At 43.4% G+C, this 19,462-nt stretch overlaps 2 protein-coding genes across 2 annotated transcripts; one reads left to right on the forward strand and one right to left on the reverse strand.

Moving 5' to 3' along the window:
* The first annotated feature begins 916 nt into the window (after positions 1-916).
* Positions 917-13,204, forward strand: LOC110977174 (uridine 5'-monophosphate synthase-like). Its single transcript, XM_022231058.2, has 11 exons — positions 917-1,189; positions 1,518-1,616; positions 1,989-2,150; positions 4,278-4,381; positions 5,039-5,201; positions 6,193-6,321; positions 6,498-6,631; positions 9,063-9,277; positions 9,542-9,640; positions 10,460-10,572; positions 11,743-13,204. Exons 1-11 carry the CDS (start codon positions 1,046-1,048, stop codon positions 11,815-11,817), a joined length of 1,437 nt encoding a protein of 478 aa, XP_022086750.2. The 5' UTR covers positions 917-1,045; the 3' UTR covers positions 11,818-13,204.
* A 581-nt stretch (positions 13,205-13,785) lies between these two features.
* Positions 13,786-19,397, reverse strand: LOC110977173 (uncharacterized). The gene is made up of 3 exons (XM_022231057.2): positions 19,218-19,397; positions 17,131-18,314; positions 13,786-16,791 (listed from the first exon to the last, which is right to left on the reverse strand). The coding sequence occupies exons 1-3, from the start codon at positions 19,233-19,235 to the stop codon at positions 16,062-16,064; spliced, it is 1,932 nt and encodes a 643-aa protein (XP_022086749.2). The 5' UTR covers positions 19,236-19,397; the 3' UTR covers positions 13,786-16,061.
* Between the last annotated feature and the right edge of the window lie 65 nt (positions 19,398-19,462).

Below are 19,462 nucleotides of genomic sequence, written 5' to 3' on the forward strand. Positions count from 1 at the left end.
GGTGTGCAACCATGATGTCAGAAATTACAATGAAGCGATCACTGATTTCTGAGTGAGCTCGCGAACATTTGGTGTAAGTGACGGCCTGGACGTGACACAGATCCAAGATATTCTGTCTCAGACGATGGATCCTTCCAAGTTGATAACCCCACCTTTTGTTAAAAATTATTATTGTTTGCTAAATCATCCATCTTTGATTGAAGACTCCCTGGGCCCGGGTTTTTTACATTGAAAAAAAAAATCAAAATTACCGTGAAAACGAAATTGGAAAATAATTCATAAAAACGAACTAGAGTTTCGTAACGTAAGGTTTTATTCCAATTTTATTTAGATGTGATGGAATTTGTTGCAGTAAAATTGTCCCAACAGAATTATTGTACGATAAACCTATGTCCACACATGAATATCCAGTGCATAATTTAGGAGGCGTCACTGGCAGACACACTGTTTCACAGTGCCACGCTATTTTTGGTTCCAACATCGCCCGGCGTGAAAAAGTTTCGCAGGCATTATTTGCCACCGTTAAAGTTATCTAGCGCCACCAAACGCGCCACCAAAGCATTATTTGCCACCGTTAAAGTTATCTAGCGCCACCAGACTTTCCCCCTCTGAAAGGTTTCTAAACTTCGGCTTCGCACTGTTCGGCTGTGCCTCGAAATATGTGAGTGCTGCTACTGAACCCTTGTATCTCGAACTACAAGAAAATAATCCCATATGTTGATGGACAATATGCATATTTGATATTCCTGTAGCAGAAAAAGGCTTTTTGTGTTGTGTTTAGCAACAATTTTAAGATCAGTTTTTTTGCCCCTCTGATTTCTGAGTAAAATTAGGTGGAGTAGTGGAAACGGAACCTAGATTTGGACATTCCTGGACACGTTAAAGTTATCTAGCGCCACCAAGCGGTGTGCCGATTCGCGCCGGCGCGCCATACGTGAATTGCACATGGCATGACGCACACACATGTACGCGATACTAACCTTGTTGTTTCTGTACTGCTTCGGCAGTCTACATAGTGCGTGGTGCTGATGCAACGGGAGTTGAAATGGACGAAGCAAGATTGGTCGAGTTGGTTCTTAAACTTTACAAAGTTGAAGCCGTCAAATTTGGCTCCTTCACTTTGAAAAGTGGCATACAGTCGCCTGTCTATTTTGACTTGAGAGTCATGGTTTCGTATCCTGAAATAATGGCAAGTAAATTTATTAGGAATAGCGTGAGTGAGGCCATTCATCATGAATTAAGCAGCGGCTGATTTCACGAAACATGGCATAAAACATTGAACCATACTTAGAAAATTTTCTCAATTCCCTGTAGACTTAGTACACAAGTGGAGTCAGGATGCAACATCCTTTCAAAAATTGATGATATTCGTCTAAATCTTGTGATGTTGCGTAGACACAGACTTGCCGCGAAGACTTGGTTTATACATGAACACAAATTTTCTTGCATGCTTTATGATGTGAAATTAAAACCACAAGGCTGTGAAACTCCTATATAGTCTTTATTTGTATTGATAGGACGAAGTGTCAGAGTTATTGTGGGAGGCATCCGTGCAGAGCAAGGCTGACTTCAGTGTGGTGTGTGGTGTGCCGTACACAGCCCTACCATTGGCAACAGTAAGGCACAAGAAATATGAATAATGAAAGTGTTTTCAAAAAGCTGTTTCTGATGTTGAAACTCATGTTTTTGAATTATTGGATAATGTAGCTATAAATTTATGTCTTACAGATGTGCCGTCTCAAACAACAGAAAATAACGTTTTTATGCGAGTTACAGTTTCCAATGTGAATTTCTCCTTTGTGAATATTTTTTGAGTCTCCAAATTTCTACACAAATCTTATAGAGTGGATGTTTCCATACAAGATTTCATAGGCATTTGGACATTTCACTGTCTCAATTCACTTGCACACATTTCACGTACATTTATATTGTCCAAGAAGGTTAATGTTGATAGCTACATGGAATTTCACTGGTCCCCAACCTAACAGTTGATAGCAGTGAATCACAAGAAACCGATGGTCATCCGACGCAAAGAGGCCAAGGATTATGGCACCAAGAAGATGATAGAGGGCGCTTTCCAGCCGGGCGACCACTGCCTGATCGTGGAGGATGTCGTCACGAGCGGTGGGAGTGTCATGGAAACAGCTCAGGTGTGTTTTGTCCACATCTTGATAAAAAAAAACCAAAAACCATTGCGCAGAAATCCTTCTCATGCAATTATTTTACATTTCTATGATACCCTAAGGCTGGTTCATATTCGATGCTAAAGCAAACATAAACATGATTTTGCAACGTCAAATCAAATACATGCACTGCAGATTTCCAAGTGTTTGCCCTTAAGTTTTGTTTTTTTCAATTGGCCAGCAGGGCTAGCTGGCCCAGGTTTTTGCTGGCCTGCAGACATTCAACTGGTCCTAATAAGATTTTTACAAGAATCTGTTCACAGAGAAAAACTAAACTACATGTACATCAACGGTAGTTTAATTCACAGTAATTTATTGTTTATTTTAACCCATTCATCCTAGCGACTTAGAAAGTGTTGAAGCACATCCACCACTCCTATTTGTACTCACAATTGTTCATCTACTTTATAACCCAGAAATCACTCGCAAAATTTCTTATGACAAAACATCCTATTATATGCAGATTTTCAGACGAAGCATTTCTTAACAAAGAAAAATCATTTTCTATGAAATAATTCTTGTGAATTTAAAAAAGAGGACTTGTTTCATTTAAATTCCGACGCATCTTTTTTGAATGCACTAGCCCGAATTCACCAACCACATCCCCTGTGCCGCAAAGTTGACCAACCCATTACATCATGTAAAACCAATTATGCACATGTAGTTGAGTCTGCATTATGTGTGCGTTCGCAATCCAAAACTAGGAAATAATTGCAGACAAAATAGACTAAGGCCGTGTCCGGAACAGGCATCCAGAGCTATGGCTAGATCTGTTGTCTGCGCATCGCCGTGTATCTCTACCTAGACCTAGCCATAGATGACAGATTCGGTTGTAGCCTAATAAGCCTCAGCTCTGGAGGCCCATTTTGGACACTCAGCCGAAGCCGATCTACGCATGTGCCGGCTGGGTTGCTGTTGCATATTTTGCTGTGCTGGGCTGACTAGCCGCCACGGCGCAGCACGTGCTACAGCAATTTAAGTCTATCGTCCCCCGAACATTATTTTGCAGAACAAATTTGCACATGCATTTATGTATTGCAGATGGAAGCCAAGCGCATGCATGCCTCACACAGTACGTACGGCGCGGTGCACCGGTCTGCCAGCTGGTCTGGTCTGGCCGAATGTGTTGTGAAGACGATTGTGTACTGGAAGGCCGCACTACGAAAAAAAGAGTGAATTTAGGTCAAAAACTAAGTTCATGATGTAATACATTTTAAGCCTTCGACATCTGGGCTCTATCCTTTATAAACAGTCAACATTGTGGTTTGGATGGAAAACTGAATCTGTTTATTACAACTGTTCAGCTGGCCAGCTGGGCCATTTGGGGATGCTTCTCAGCTGGCCCAAGGCAATTCTAACTGTCATTTGGCCAACGGACCACCGCTAAATTGAACACTGTTCGACTCGGGCAACCTTCTCTGATCGGCCTTCAGGCATGGCAGAAACATTGTTTCAGTTGTCTGCTCTGAGCAGTAACAAGAGAGGGCATGGTTTCATTTTGCAACCACCGTCCTTTGGCGCAGACTCACCCCTCGTACACACAGGTTCATGCGCGTTGGCCGCAAGAAGCATTGAGCACGCACAACCAACTTCTGTGAGAATGCACAGACTTTGCATGCGTGCCTGGCATGTATGCGTACATGACCCCAGTGTAACCACTTCCCTCCGGCCTGTGTCTTTTTTGAGCCAATGAGGGTACTCTTCAACTCTGAACAGATTGGTCAAAATGACCTTTGTCTTTTTTGAAAGTCCAACATAAAACAGAACCAGACGTGTTCCTGCTATGAGGCTAAATATGCTCAGTGTAGCTCCATGAGGCATTTCCCAGTGTCTGTTTTGTCTCTTCTTTGACTTTTCTCGACCAAGGGGAGTGAAGGAGAAAAATGTTTTAAACGTCGTTTGTGAAAAAGGGTTGCTTTCCTACTTGAACGAATCCATATTACATTCAACTACTCCGGGTCGCTCAAACTTTTCAGCTGTGGGATTGAATCGAGGCTTCTGGTATTTTAGTAGGGGCCCTACAAAATTGACAGATAGGATAATTTGACGGAAACTATTTGGTCTAATTTAAGTCTCTTTTTTTCCCCTTCACAGTCGCTGAATGCTGTCGGTATGAAAGTGAAAGATGCAGTGGTCTTGTTGGATCGCAGCCAAGGTGGAAAGAACAGACTGGAACAGCGAGGCATACGCTTACAAAGGTAAAATGACCCCTACCGTCTATTTGAAGAACACAAATCTATACACTCATGCAAAGGGACACTAATACTTGGCTCCAAGCCAAAGTGTACGTCACATGCATTGTCAGCAACAGGCGAACGCTAGTATTCCACAACAAGCTTATCGTATTATTTCCAGCCCAAAATTCCAACTTTTAAAATGACAAGGTACCATATCCCAGCCCTTTACAAAGTCGGACTTAACAGATCAATAGCGATATTCATTAGTCAAATTCAGCCAAGGTTTGTGTGACATTTATCACTACATCATTGCTTTTTGACACCCTGCAAGAATGTCGCGGTTCACTTTGCCACAATGCCAAGGTGTGGCCCACAGTCGCTTGATGGGCTCCACCCATGCTCAACCTCCTTCAACTCGTTTGAGCCTCCGTGTGTGTACGATTTCAATGGGAATCAGTCAAGTGTGGAGACGGGTGTAGATGTCATGTTGAAGCGTCCACTGTGTAACAGGCACAAGAAAGTCGCAATGCCCTCTTGTCCGAGGGACATTTAACTTTCATGGAAGACCTGCCTGTAAACTTGATACCACCACAATAACGGCTTCTAAGTTCGTCATCAGATAGAGTCCACATTCAGATGATGAATTTTTGTGTCCTCCTGGTTCTATTTATATCGCAGCGTCCTCACCCTGCCCAAAGTTCTGCAAATCCTAGAGGATCATGGGAAGCTGGAACCGAGTGTGGTTGCTGCCGTGAAGCAGTTTATTGTAGACAATACCTTCCCCGATGAAGCGAAGGTCACTACCCCGGAGAAGCCATCAGATGCTAAAAAGCCTCGAATGGTACAGTTTTCCCATGTCTTTGCCAACTGCGGTGCTTGTCTCGTTGACCAGTGCCATTGTTGGATCCTGTTGTGGCTGGTAAATCCGCTCTGCTCGGAACAAAAGAGGGCATGTTTTTTTGGGTACTCACCGCATAGGCGCGCCTCATGGCGCGCAGGTATATGCGAATTTGACGCAGAGTGCGCTGAGTACGCGTAACTAACTTATTCCAGCCTGTATGGTCTTTGCGTACACCCAGAACGCGTGCAAGAACCCACTTGTAACCACCTGTCCCTCTCATGCCGATTGGGGGCGTGCTTCACCTCGGGGCGGATTAAGACTCGGAGGCTGTTTGGCCTCAGGGTACTTGACCCATTGGGGTATTGCACACTGACCTCACTTCTCTCTTAAAACCTGGTCATACTTCCGGCAAAAGCGAAAGTGAAGCGAATTTGACGTCACAAAACCTTCCTACAAAATCCATTGAAATTTGTTCAACATATGCAAATTCACATTGGAAATATGGGTCATTCTATAAATTTGGGGTCCAAAGAGTGACATTTTCCCGTCCCTGTTACTTCTGATGTGTATGCTATCTGACATATTTGACAAGGGAAGTATTACTGAAATTGATTTCAAACTATTATTTGTTTGGCAGGTAATTTGCAGTACTTATTCAATCTTGGATTTAAACAATGAGTTCTAAACATTTCAAAATCATATGCCGGACGTTACAGGGACGGGAATAAAATTGGACCCCCAAATTTATAGAATGGCCCGTATTAGAGTTAACATCACAGAATTGTGTTCTATTTTTTTTTTACACCAAGTTTGAACTGACCTTTTAAACACCGGCAGTGTTGCTTCACTGAGCATTTGGTGTACCCTCAGTGCTAAAGGAGATAAGGTCAAAAAGGTTTAACTTAGTGTCGGGTGTTCAACAGTCCAATCTTCATATGTTTGCGCACGCCGCTGTCATTGACGTGTACCCCCTTTCTTTTTTGTGTGTCAGTCTGGCTATGAGACACGGGCGGAGTTGTGCCAGCATCTGGTCGCTAAGCAACTCTTCACCATTATGGCTGCCAAGAAGACCAACCTTGCCTTCTCGGCCGACCTCACATCTTGCCAACAGGTCCTTCAGGTAATTAGCTTGAAAAAAAAATAAAGTCATGTAGTTGATAACAGTAAGGCACGTAAGGCTACCCAATACTGCAGTCTCAAGCCAAAGACACGGGATCTACAAGTTTTTCTGAAGTCGGATTGATTCTGTTTTTTTGGCCAACAACGGTATCTTTTGCCTCGTGCATCCTCCTTCAGCTTGCAGATAAGGTCGGTCCCCACATCTGCCTCCTCAAAACTCATGTTGACATCCTGGAGGACTTCTCAGCAGAGTTTGTGTCGTCGTTGACAGCCCTCGCCAGTAAACACAACTTCCTGATATTTGAGGACAGGTGGGTGCGAGCGTGCCTTCAGGCATATTGAAGAGTTGGTTCATAAACTTAGAGAGCGTCTCAAAAGTCGGAACTTTCCTGTTCGCATTGGAACGCTCCATTTGGGAACACCAGTTGTTCCCATCGGGAACACAGCCTTTTCCAAATGGGAACAGCCAGTGTTCCTGTTGGGAACACGAGTTGTTCCCAGCTATTCTGTCGTGAACGCTTTGTTGTGACGTCAGCGTTCCTTATGGGAACATTCAAAGTCAGTCATGTCAAGTTCTAATTGGGACGCAAAGCAAACGAAATAGATTTATCCTTGGAGAAGCACTCGACAACATACACATCCCTACACTAGAGCTCTGTATATTGAGCATACCGGAGAGTAATCGAAAGGTAGTTATTTTTGGTTTAATTTTTCGTATGTCCTCTGCAGAGTCAGTTACTGTGCTTTGAATTTGTGTGGAAATATTGTGTAAACATGATAAATTATTTCCCTCTGGTACTGTTTGTGCTTTTAACCGTTTGCGTGTTAAACCCTGAACATTGTGCTTTACAATACTGGTACTAAGTGACTACAACCATTTTTGATGAGGGGTATGCCAAAATACACAACTTCCTGGCAACTTCCAAGTTCTTATGTTAGATAGCCCTTTCAATTTGAATTTCATAAGTTCAATATCGATGATATACAAAATATTTAGGTCGTTCTCAATGGGAATATTCATATCATTCACAAGAGTAAACGCGCGTTACATCAGGGAACAGTGGCCTTCCCACTGTGTTCTCTGTGCATTCTACCAGGGAACGGCAGTGTTCCACAGAGCAGATTTCTTATCAAGTGACGATTTCTCTAGTTTCTTAGAATGTTTAGGGTTTACTGAAGTGTGATGCTTGTGGTGCTGAATACGAAAGCAGTATTCAAGTATTAGGTTCAGTGTAGGTTTTCTTTTTGGACGTAATCTGGAGAAATTCGAAGTATTCCGTCGACAAATAGTTGTCAAGTCTGGGAACAAGGAAGCTTGCCTTGATAATAATCCCCTCAGCATCAAATACTCCAGCCTAGTCTATCATGTGTAGTACTGCAGTACCCGCGGTTTGATTCAAATTTGAAGATTTAGTTTGCGGATAATATCCCAAGATTTACTGAATCTTAATCAATACGGTATCAGGGCAAAGGTCTCGCTTCCGACATAAACAAGGACGCTATAAGTTTACTTGCGGAGAATACACCATACAAAGGCAAAAGCATTATGGACTGACTGCGAATGGGAAAAACAAAACTTGTGTGCTCAGCATTCATTGACAGCATTCCGAAAAGGAACACATGCGTTCCCTTATATCAGTGTTCCCAAAAATGGAATGTTCCGTTCGGGAACAGCGCGTGTTCCAAACTGGAACAAGGCTTGTTCCAAGTGGGAATAGCCATTGTTCGTCATCGGGAACATCCCCTGTTCCCTAAAGGAACGTTCCGACTTTTGAGACGCTCCCTTAGGAAGATAGAAGATGCCACTATGGGTCATTCTATAAAATGGGTTGCAATTCTTCCACGCCTTGGTCGTGTCTAACGTGATTTTGCATGTTTAGGACACATTCTTGAATTTTCAAGTGATGCAAGTTACCTGCCAGATAAACAATAGTTTAAAGTCAATTTTTAGTGATGCCTCAGTGTCACATTACATAATTTAGGTGTATCCGGGAAAACAGTAATACATTTGGACCTCAAATTTGTAGAATGACCCTTATAAAAGTCTTTCAGGGACTGTTAATCTCTATCAGACATCTTTCAGCCTTACTAGTAACAGTAAGGAGTTAACCCCTTTGCGCCGGGAGGCAGCTAGACAAGTCGTAAAAATTGAGATCCTCAGCCCACTTTTCAGCTATTATTCTTGGCCCAAGCTCGAGCAAACACGGTGAAAGAAGGCAGACCCTGGATCTTGTATATATGGTAATTGGTCTTTGTGCGTAGCCCAGAAATGAAAAGACCGATTTTGCATCATAATCACCAGCTTCACAATAGTCCCCACTTTGAAAAGAGGCTACGGGAATGTGGAAGGGTGACTAGAGCTGCATGCCACCCAACAATTAGCCTTTTCACCGTGTAATTCAAAGCATGCAGAGCACGCAGGGCCACAAACCGAAAATTTGCGAATTGGCAGGTGGCCTTCGTGGCCAAGCGAGGCTGGAATTCTTGGAGTCGGCATTTGGGAAGAAATTCCCGGTGCAAAGGGGTTAAATATCACCAGTGAGTGACCTTATCAATCAGGCACAGATGCTAGGCATGGCTGTGCCTACAGAAGAAGATTAGCCATAAATGTCCATTTTCTTTAAAAAAGTATAAATTGTTTGTTTGCAAACTTGGGCTTTTCTGCGATTGAGTAGAGAGTAATTTTTCTGTGGATTTTTAACAAAATATTATTGCCATGAACTGTTTTCTCTCTGTCTTCAGGAAGTTTGCCGACATTGGAAACACTGTCAAGCACCAGTATGGTTCCGGACTCTACAAGATCGCAGACTGGGCGCACATCACCAATGCGCATGCCGTCCCCGGGGCCGGGGTGGTACAGGGATTGAAAGAAGTGGGCGTGGCCAAAGGGAGGGCCTGCCTCCTCATTGGCCAGATGAGCTCAGCAGGAAACCTAGCAACCGGAGAATACACACAGTGTAAGCTCTTAAATGTATTTAAGTCTTTCCTGTATATATAACTGTTTTATTGGTTTATTTAAGAGAGCCTCTCGTCAGTAACCACATGCATGAATTTCACCATTCAACCCAAATACTAAAATGCGATTGTACTAAGCGATAAAGCTTGTTTTATTTTTGACGTAAAATAAAAAGAACGCACATTCTATATATTACAAGAAGTTGCTTCTTCCAGCTCTATTGTTAATTGTTTCAAACTGTTGTAGATTATGTTTATTTCCGTAGCAACCGTAAAGATGGCGGAGGATCACACCGACTTTGTGATTGGATTTATATGTACGTCAGGGCTGTCTTCGGATCCAAAGTTCATTCACATGACTCCCGGTAATAAAGACAGACCTTGTTTTTCCTTTTCTTTGACAGCTTTCAGCACTGGGTCAGTGTTCGTTCAGCCATTGCAAATTGGACACATGAAAACATGCTGCGATGTTACACGGATGCATTCACATGTGCACTGAGAATGACCCAACCCATAATGCAGGAATCAGTCTTGTTTTAATGCCAACTGTGCCTCATAGGACATGGGGGGTTTCTCAAAGCAGACCTTTTTCAACAGTGCACAATACAGCCGTTCTCCGACAACCCTAGTCGAACCATTTCGTAAAATGTCCCAGTCACTCACATTTTGCCATCGACTGCAACTCTCGCGACATACACGGTCATCGCTGACAGTGTTTTCTTGTGAAGGCTTCCCTCCATGCTGATAAGTTAATTGGCTACTGATCACCAGCAGTGCAACCAGGCCCGAGGGCCCGGTTCCAAGTAGTCTGCTGGATGGTCCAAAACATCTATCTTTACTTGAACAATAGTTTACTGTATTCATTACTGGAACATTTACTTTAGTGCAAGGTGACTTGGCATGTGAAAAGGAGCTCTTTGTCCTAGGAAGATGCGACATGTGATGTTGCTACCTGTGCATTTCGCAATGAGGTGCTTTGCAGGGGGGTTCATTAATTACAGTTACAAGTATCATTTTCACCATGTTGAAATTAAAACAAGTAATTGTTTTCTTAAACCTGCTACAATAGCCCCACTGTTTTGGAAATGGAAAAAGTTGTCACGCTTGCTGGCATGAATTGCAAGTTTGTCTTGATGTGTTTCAGAGGTCAATTATTCAGTTATATTGGGTCACATCTGATGCAGGTGTGAAACTCGCAGAGGGGAATGACGCCCTGGGCCAGCAGTACTTGACCCCGGAAAAGGTCATCACCCAGCAAGGCAGTGACATCATCATTGTGGGAAGGGGCATATATCAGGTGAGTGACATAACAACATGAGCAAAACCCCCTAGGTGTCCAGGTTAAAAACTGATGAATACTTAGATTCATTAGTTGAGATCCCCACATGTCGGTGGGTGTAAACAGATAAGAACACAGATATTGACAAATGGGAGAAGCCACCAACATTGAGGACTGGATAGCTCAGTTGGAAGAGCACCGGTATGGTATTCCAGATATATGATTTATGTTCAACAACCACTATCCTCTCTGAGTGATCCCTGTTTCACCACCCTGTTTCATGACTTCTGGCCAGCACCCCCCCTCCCCGAACAAAGATATTGACAAGTGGGAAGAGCCGCCAACATTGGCAGAGCACCGGTATGGTATTCCGGAGGCCGCAGGTTCAAATCCTGCTCCGGTCAATTTCTTTGTTTATCTTTATAATCAAATGATAGTTACAAGTTTCAAAACTTGGTCTGGTTTTATGTGATTTTTTGGACCAATTCTTTTACTGTAACCATCGGCCACCAACATAATTATTGTCATGACATATAGGCAGGTCTTTAGGTTTTTCTGTTATCGTTCCCTACGTAATGTATCATAACCACCATATCACACTTTTATTCCTTTAACCCTAACCCCCCAAGGGTTGCTGGCCCTAACCTTCCCCATTCCCACAAAGTTAAACACCCATATGGGACTTTGTGCACAAAGACTGTTGGACTTTGTTTTTCTGAGGTATGCCAAACCCAATGCAAAAGCCAGCTGTTATGGGCTTACCAGACCTATCCCCACAGAATTAAACACTTTACTAATGTTTAATTCTGTGTGGTTGGGGAAGGTTAGGGTTAATAGAATGAGGCTGTCGTCAAAATATAACTTGGGAATTGATATGTAATCTGTGAGGGGTTGAATCGCCCCCATTTTTATTGTGGTATCGGGAAAAAGAGGGGGAACTCAGCTCGAATTTCTGAACTTTCTCGCCGTTAATTTTGGTGAATCGTCTGAAAACGCCTTCTGTGCAGGAAACCAATGGCATACCCTTTCTGCTTTGACTCTCAAGGAGCATTAAGCTGCATGTAAAATGCAAGCACCTGTGGCTTGGCTATACCTTCCCCAATCCTTTGAAATCTTCCAGTGGACTTGGAAGGACCTGATAGGGTTAGGGTTAATGTAGCTCTGCTTTTTTTGTGTGTGTGTTTGCAGGCAGCCGACCCAGTGGCAGCTGCCCAGGCCTACCGGGAGGCGGGCTACTCCGCCTACCTGAGCCTGCTGTCCTGACCGAAATGGGACATGACCCGCTCAAGTGTGGCCTCTCAGAGATGTATGCTTGCAAATGGTTCAGTACATCGACATCTAGTTTTAACTTTTTCAGGTTTATGGAGTACTTTAAACAGCTTGGGTATAGAATACCGAGGTGTGACATCACTTAGAACCAGAAAGTGTAGTGTGAACGAATGGAGTAACGCGCACGCATTGGTTCACACGCTGGCTCAATGTGTTTTACACACACAATCGTGTGTGTGACATATTTGCTTCGGTACTCTATAGGGACTTTGTAGGGAGGTCTGTCGGGTCTACTAACATGAAGCGGGCAGCAGTTCATGCAGCTGCACTTGGCAGGAAAACATTACTCGGAAATTTTTTACGCTAAGCACAAATGAGCAGAGAACCTGTCTCTATTTATGGCACTTTTACCGATAAACTAATTTTGCTTAGTATGTATTGCAGTGCTGAGAAAATGTTTCTGCTGAGCAGCTGTATAAAATTGGCCCGTACTAAAGAACACATACTTGTTCCGAAGTTGAAGGCACGTACGTTTTTTCACTAAATTTGGGGGACCGAAAATGTTGTGGGTCAGAGAAATGTCCCCAAAATTTGCCTGACAAAAGAAATTGTCCCCATAACAGTGAAGGCCTGCCCTCGGTGCTTTGTGCAGAGTGTGTACAGCTAGCATTCGTCAGAATGTGCACAAATTACTTCTTGTAATGAGAGGAGTGCACGTGTTCTCTACTAATCAGAGGGATGCACGTAAGCATGGTTTGTATACAGATTTTATACAAAGCCCAACATTTGATTGTCGATATGCTAATTTCTAGAGGTTATTTGTGATGGCTACCATGTAAGATTGTAAGATTTACCAGTTCACAGAGTAAGCCCAGAGACCGTCACCATAGGTCTTGGTGCACTGTCCAGGGTGAAGGAAATGTTAATGCCAGTCATTGAGAGTTTTATTGGGGAAAACTTCCCCATTTTGAATCAACTTAAAAGCCACTCACATTTTTGGTCAACTTTAATAAAGGTCAAAATGTTAAAAAATGTAATGAAAAGGGTTGGGGGGTTGGTAAGAATTTTTTATTTGAAATGGATACCTGTTTCCCATATGGACGAATACTTACAGAAATGACCGTCACTGCGTATTCCTCAGTAAATTCTCTAGACTCCAGGCCGTGGGACTGTGCTGTAATATTGTGAAAATGTTACAGGAGTACTTATTTTGGAGTCATTCTGTAGATGCAGAAATGTTTTTAGAATATTTTTATCCGACACTTATCAATGAAAAGTTGTGATTTCATTCCAGGGATGTTGAGACTTGTGGAGAAAAACAAGGAAAGGCCCATTCTATCTCAAATCCATAAAATCACATTTGTTCACCAAAACACAAAAATACTAGTGTTTATTTTTGTCCATTTGTCATTTTTGTCAGCACTATAGTTTTGGTCCATTGACAGTCATTTTCCATCATCAGTGATTGGTCATGGCTGGTCTTTGTGTTGATTATTGAGACTTGGCCCATCCGTCCGCCTCCGCAGCTTTTTCCCTTGAATCTCCAGTGCTCAACACTGGAAGACTTGGGCCAAATGTGGCACTGAACACCGGACCAGAGGGTAGAGTCACGGTGGCCAACGGGTACAGTCTGAATGCATTCATCATCACAGTTTGATCACAGTTCATTAGCGTACATTGCACCCGACGATGACCGGACAACTGTTAACCCCTTCCGGCTGGGATTCTGTTGACCGTGACTGCTGGGCTGCGGTATGCCCAGTATGCAAAGCTCTGTCCAGCAGCAGGCCCACATTGAAACCACAGCTGCATAATGTATAGAATGCACGTGTGGTATGCACTAATCCTCACATAAAGCCGCAGGATGAAGGGGTTAATGCACTTTGATTCAAATCTTGGGAGTAACAAAATTCGTCACAAAGTACACCAAATGGAATTCTGCTAGTTAGAATGACTATCAGATTTCTTTCAATGATTACTCTTTATTGAAAACCCTTGGCAGGAAATTATACAAACCTGTGTACTGATACGAGTAATGTCCTAATTCCGTGGTACTTTTTTTCCCCACACGTCATTTAACTAGGGGTATCACCGCCCATTCTGCAGATACTGACTCATAACACTTCCAGTCACTCTTGTCAAGGAGTGGAAATAATGACAGAACCAACTGGCCAGAGGAAATGACGGATTGGTGAGGTGTAAAATGCACCACAATGTACCAGCAACCTCCACAAAGGCCACAGAAAGTTAGTACTTTATAAAAGTTCCAAAATGTTGCCCACCTCTCCCCTTCCACCACCTGGACATTTGGTTTTCTGGATCCGCCCTTGACTACTCATCAAGGCTCGTGCAGGAAAACTCCTACCGACTCTTAGTAACTGAGTTCTCCAGCCTCTTACACTACTGTACCTACAAGTTTATGCGATTACTGAAAAAAGTCTGTCACAGGAACAGACAGGATGTAAACGACACATAATTTGATTTTTAACCGTAAAAAACTAATCAAATTTCAAATCCTGCAAAGATTTACATTTAATCAAGCCCAGTTTACAGCAAAGAAAAAGCTATTATGGAAGAAAACACTACCAGTCCTTCACAGTCATGTAGTGTACATGTACATTGCTCCTGACTACTTACTCATTTGATGTGGATTTAGGCATTAAATTTGCAAAGCAATCAACTGTTCAAAAACAACGTGGACCCAAAGTTTTCCGAGGGTTCCCACAGAATTCAAGCTTTCCCGTGTACGTTATTAAACTGCTTACAGCTTGGCAGTTGATTGTATCAACACAATCTCGCAAAATATTGATGTACATGTATATGATGATGTATAATAAGGCATTTCTCAAATTTAAACTTTCAAAACTATAAATACACTTTAACCAAATAATTTCAGTGTTGTGGGTATCAAATCTAATCAAAATCTTCCCCCTTGCATTTCTCCAAGGATTAATTGATATTTCTCTCTCTGTATAATATATGCATCAAATGTAAAAATCATCTCAGAATTTTATTTACACACATATACATTACAATTATATTTAAAATCAAAGATGTGTCAAAATAGTTTACAAGCAAAGAATCAATCTGAGACATCGAATGCTTGAAATATTAAATTACAAACTGACATAAAATGACTACCATTTTATACAATATGGAGGTACATGTACATGTTAACTTCAAGAAGATTAAGTTGAATTTTTTTACAAGAATAGATTTACCGTAGGAAGAGGGGATGTATGTTGACAGTGTCTATTATCATGGGGGATATGGTTTGTGCTTTATAAATGTCCATTACTATTATCTATTATACTATTATTAGGTAGGCACGCTATCAGAGGGCATTATTTATGGTCTTTATGTTCAAACCTTCATCTGATAAAGAGTTACTTCCACCATGACCACTTTCAATAAAACTGACTTTTTACAAATTTTCGTCAATCTAACCAACAAATCTGCACACACACCTGTGTGCTGTGCAGATGTGTACACATTGAATGTCGTGTAAACTTTCCATGGGATTTTATTGCTGGTGATAGGAACTGAATTAGAAAATGTTTTCATCTTTAGAACCAGGAAATGGATATGATCCTTTGTCAATGCCCTTGGATTCAATGCCCAGAGATGCTATTTTAGAAAGTTCACACACTGGGAAAAAGTTTGGTATTTCGTTGGGTATATTGCAGTATTTTAACACAAACAAAAGGTACATAATTCCATTAACTTTTCCACCGAAAAACTTTGGAAGAATACTTCCCAGAATGTGAAGGAGATAAAGCCTACTGTTTGTGAGATTACACAAACTGTGAACATTAATGTCCCCATGGACCAACAGCAGGATGACTGTACGGTCAGTGCCTACCTTCACGCAGAAAATAACTGCTCTGTGACAATCATTATGGAAAGTGGTTGGCACAGTGCAAACCTGTGGGTGTGTACACATCCCAAGCTCCAGCTGGCCTGGTGAATGTGTTAACATACTTCAGCATGTCCCATTTCAACAGCAGATGGTTTTTCTGCTAGTAACTACACATTTAAAAGAAAGGCTGGTTTATTTTTACATCCTTTTGTATACATGTGCATTCTATCTGAAAAAATCTTGACTGAATTTTTTTGAATAAGTGTTAGGACTTAAAAACTCTCACATAAAAGTGAAGCTTGAATTGGTCAGATTTTACTTGACATGCGTCAATAGTGACTGGTCAATGGTCACTGTAATTGAGCTGTCTTTTACTGTCTCAAAAACTGATTGGCTGGTAGTGGTAGAAGGCAGAGCCACCGCTGGATATGTGCGCCATTTGCAGCGACCTCAGAGTGGGTACCTGCTGCTGTAGCTTCTCGGCCGTCGCCATGGTCACGCCACCGCACTGTGAGATGTTGAGATGCTGCAGGTGCTTGGTGTATTGGCCCAGGGCCAGCAGTGTGGCGTCCGTGACCTTCTCGCAGCCGCAGACATCCAGCGACCTCAGCCCCCTGCGCCGCTGGACAAGAACCTTCAATCCTGTGTCAGTCACCTGGTGGCAGTGGCCAATCAGCAGCTCCACCAGGTTGGGGTTGTTGGCTGCCAGGGCAGCCAGGCTCTGATCGGTGATGTTGGAGCAGAGGCTGAGGGTGAGCGAGTGCAAACAGGGGAAGCGGACAGCGTGGGATACGCAGATGTCCGTCAGGTGGTTGCAGGCCGTCAGATCCAATGATTCCAGCCTGGTCAGCGCCGTCAGGTTGACCTGGTCTGGGGCATCCATCAGCCTCTGAATCTCCTTCTCCGGGATTTTCAGGATCTTCTCGTTGAAGGACGGGCGCTTGAAGAAACCCATGTTGCTGTGGCTCTTGGTGAAGCGGTCGCTGTAGTGCTTGGTGGCTTCGTTGTCGGTGATGAAGACCGGTGCATTCTGATCCAGGCCCAGCAATCCAAAGTCGGTGATCTTCTTGCACCAGGCTAATCGAAGCTTCTTAAGATTGGGCAAAAACCTGAAATCCAGGAGGGATAAGAATGAAAGAAATACAACGAGTCAGTTACACATGTAGGTTCTAATGAATAACATTATCGAGAGGCATATAGAATATCATCTGTCAACTTGACAGGTGTGAAAAGTTGATCAACATTGAAACCTGAGGAAAGTTGTACAAGTTGTTTCACTATGTACACAGATCTTTCAGTGTCAATTTAAAAGTGATACAAAGTCAGTGTATTACATGTGTACATTGTATGAACGTCACATTTGTGAGAATTTTCTTAAGTAGTTGATGAGGACTTTGAAGTACATAAACACATGTAAATGTAAGTCCCTATGGTTTCATGGCTCCTACCTTGAAATGGCATGTACACTGGAATCTCCAACGCCGAAGCAAGAGCTGAGATCAAGTTGCTCAAGCTGAGGTAAGCTCTTCACGAGGCTCAAGACGACCTCATCGCGGACGGACCCGCAGCCCCCGAGGCTCAGCGAGACCAGGTGGGAGGAGTTGCTGCTTCCGAGTCCCTTGCACAGGTGGTGCAGGCCGACGTGGTAGCAGTTGGACATGTTGACAGACTTCAGGTGCCGCAATGAGGAGAGGTACTCTGATGCCTGGGGCTCTAACTGGGACCACTCGCTGGCGTTCAGGTGCTCCAAGTGAGGTAGATACTTGCAGATGGCGATCAGGGATGGGCTGTTCAGGGACGCTACGCTGCTGAGATCGAGGGATCGGAGCGAGGACTGCTTCTTGACGAGACTAGCGACTCCCTCGTTGCTGATTCCACTGCACTTTTTAAGGGTCAGTTCCTCTAGCACCAGGCCCTTGACATGGCTGATGAGATGGAGTGCCTCACTTCCTATCCCGGTGCAGCTCAGGTCCAGGGACAGGATCTTGTCTGCATGATGCTGCAGGTACATCAGGAAGTTGGACAAGGACATGAAGGAACTGGACTTTCGATCAGCGCTGATGTAGGCATCGCTCTGATGGATGATGTTGCAGGATGCCAGCGAGAGCTTGGCCACACTGGGCATCACGCCCACAAGTCTGTTGAAGAGGATGTCTGACAGGTACCGGTTGGAGGCAAGGTTGAGGGAGGTGACATTCTCGAGTGGCTGGGCCACTTTCTCCCGGTCCTCCGCCTTCTGCAGCAGGTTCCCAGACATGAAGAGGCTGTTGCAGCAGCTCACGTCCAACCGCTGCAGCCCAGGGCAGTGGCCGATAATCCCGACAAAGACAGTCTCGGTGACGTCGGATCCCCGCAGGCTGAGGCTGGTCAGATGTGGGCCCAGGTGGTGGCCAATCTCCTCCAGGACTTGGCCACAGTCACGGGACCCATCAACGTGGCTCACCACCAGGCTGGGGCTCTTGCGCTGTCCCAGATGGTGGAACTTCTCCCCAGTGCTATTACTGGCTCGGAGAGTTATGACAGAGCTCTGGTGCAGGGCAGGGTCCAGCGATGCATAGTACCATTTCTTGCAGACCAGGGATGCTTCATGGCGCTCAGAAGATGTTAAGAATCTCATAATATATGAGATCAGCTGAAATACAAAGGAACAAACATTTTCAGATCTTTTTTTCATTTACAGTTAATCGTACTGGTATCACCAATGGTATGGCTCGGTTTAAGTTTACAGGAACTTATAAAAGTACATGCTGTGCACACTATTCAGATGTGTCAACCTCTTTAACTTGAAAAACAAAGTATAAATTATGCTAAATGTATACAAGAGAAACAAATCATATGGGGAAGCGCAGACATCAGGGAGTTGAACAAAAATACGGGTAGCAACCACACCGCGGCTGGTGAAAACAACTGCAACGAGCGCGCGTGTACGTACAGATCAAAGAAAAGATTGTATAACCCGATCCTCATACTGGCTGGTGTGTGCGTACGTCGCCAAGGTTGCTGTTTTCACCGACGCAGTACCTGTCATTTTGCGAGAATCCCGGATGTCCGCGCTGCCCCATAGGGAAACTGACTACAGCTTAATGTTAGTTTTAAGCCCTGTTAACCCTAATATTAGTAACAATTCTCAAATTTTATAACATGCTTATTTCACACAACTTAGTCATAGTATTTAAGGCAAGGTTCAATCTCCAGACATATCATACCAAACATGCCATACAGGCAGACTTCTCATCACTTGTCTCAAAAGGACATGTTTATAATGAAGGATAGGAAATGTCACCAGGGTGATTCAAGTAGGTACATACATGTATATGGTTTGTACTAGATACATAAGAATACAATATCTACCAGTACACGCATGCACGTGACACGACCTGATAAGAGAAAATCCATAATATCACAGGTCCCCACTCATGCCAGTATCTACATCAGTAGGCCTACATGTATCTGATCCTGATATGTATAAGTTTTTTTATTTCCCTGCTCTATCGATCAGTCCGTGCTTACTAACTAGGCTATATGATGTACTCACTTCAGTTGGAAGATCCATCCTGAATCAGAAATACAGCATTTATCACACAAATGACCCACTAAGCGCTTATAAAACAAACTGCGATGACCGCTTACATCAGGTGAAAACACTGAAATCATCCTTAACGAATCACCTGACAGATCCGATGATAGCGTGATGGCTGGTATGAAGCGCCTATCACGGGATAATTAAATAATTACATCAGTGTACCTGTGCGCGATGGAACGGGGACTATTGAGGGCGGG

This window comes from Acanthaster planci, linkage group LG02 (genome assembly GCF_054643075.1).
Source record: "Acanthaster planci isolate LZ-2023a linkage group LG02, COTS_SCS, whole genome shotgun sequence".
In the NCBI taxonomy this organism is placed as follows: domain Eukaryota; kingdom Metazoa; phylum Echinodermata; class Asteroidea; order Valvatida; family Acanthasteridae; genus Acanthaster; species Acanthaster planci.

Coding starts and splice junctions, on each gene's coding strand:
- LOC110977174 (XM_022231058.2), top strand. CDS start 1,046: ATGGACGAAGCAAGATTGGTCGAGTTGGTTCTTAAACTTTACAAAGTT. Junction 1,190..1,517: donor TTTCGTATCCTGAAATAATG/GCAAGTAAATTT, acceptor TTGTATTGATAG/GACGAAGTGTCAGAGTTATT. Junction 6,632..9,062: donor TTCCTGATATTTGAGGACAG/GTGGGTGCGAGC, acceptor CTCTGTCTTCAG/GAAGTTTGCCGACATTGGAA.
- LOC110977173 (XM_022231057.2), bottom strand. Junction 16,792..17,130: donor AGTGTACATGCCATTTCAAG/GTAGGAGCCATG, acceptor CCTGGATTTCAG/GTTTTTGCCCAATCTTAAGA.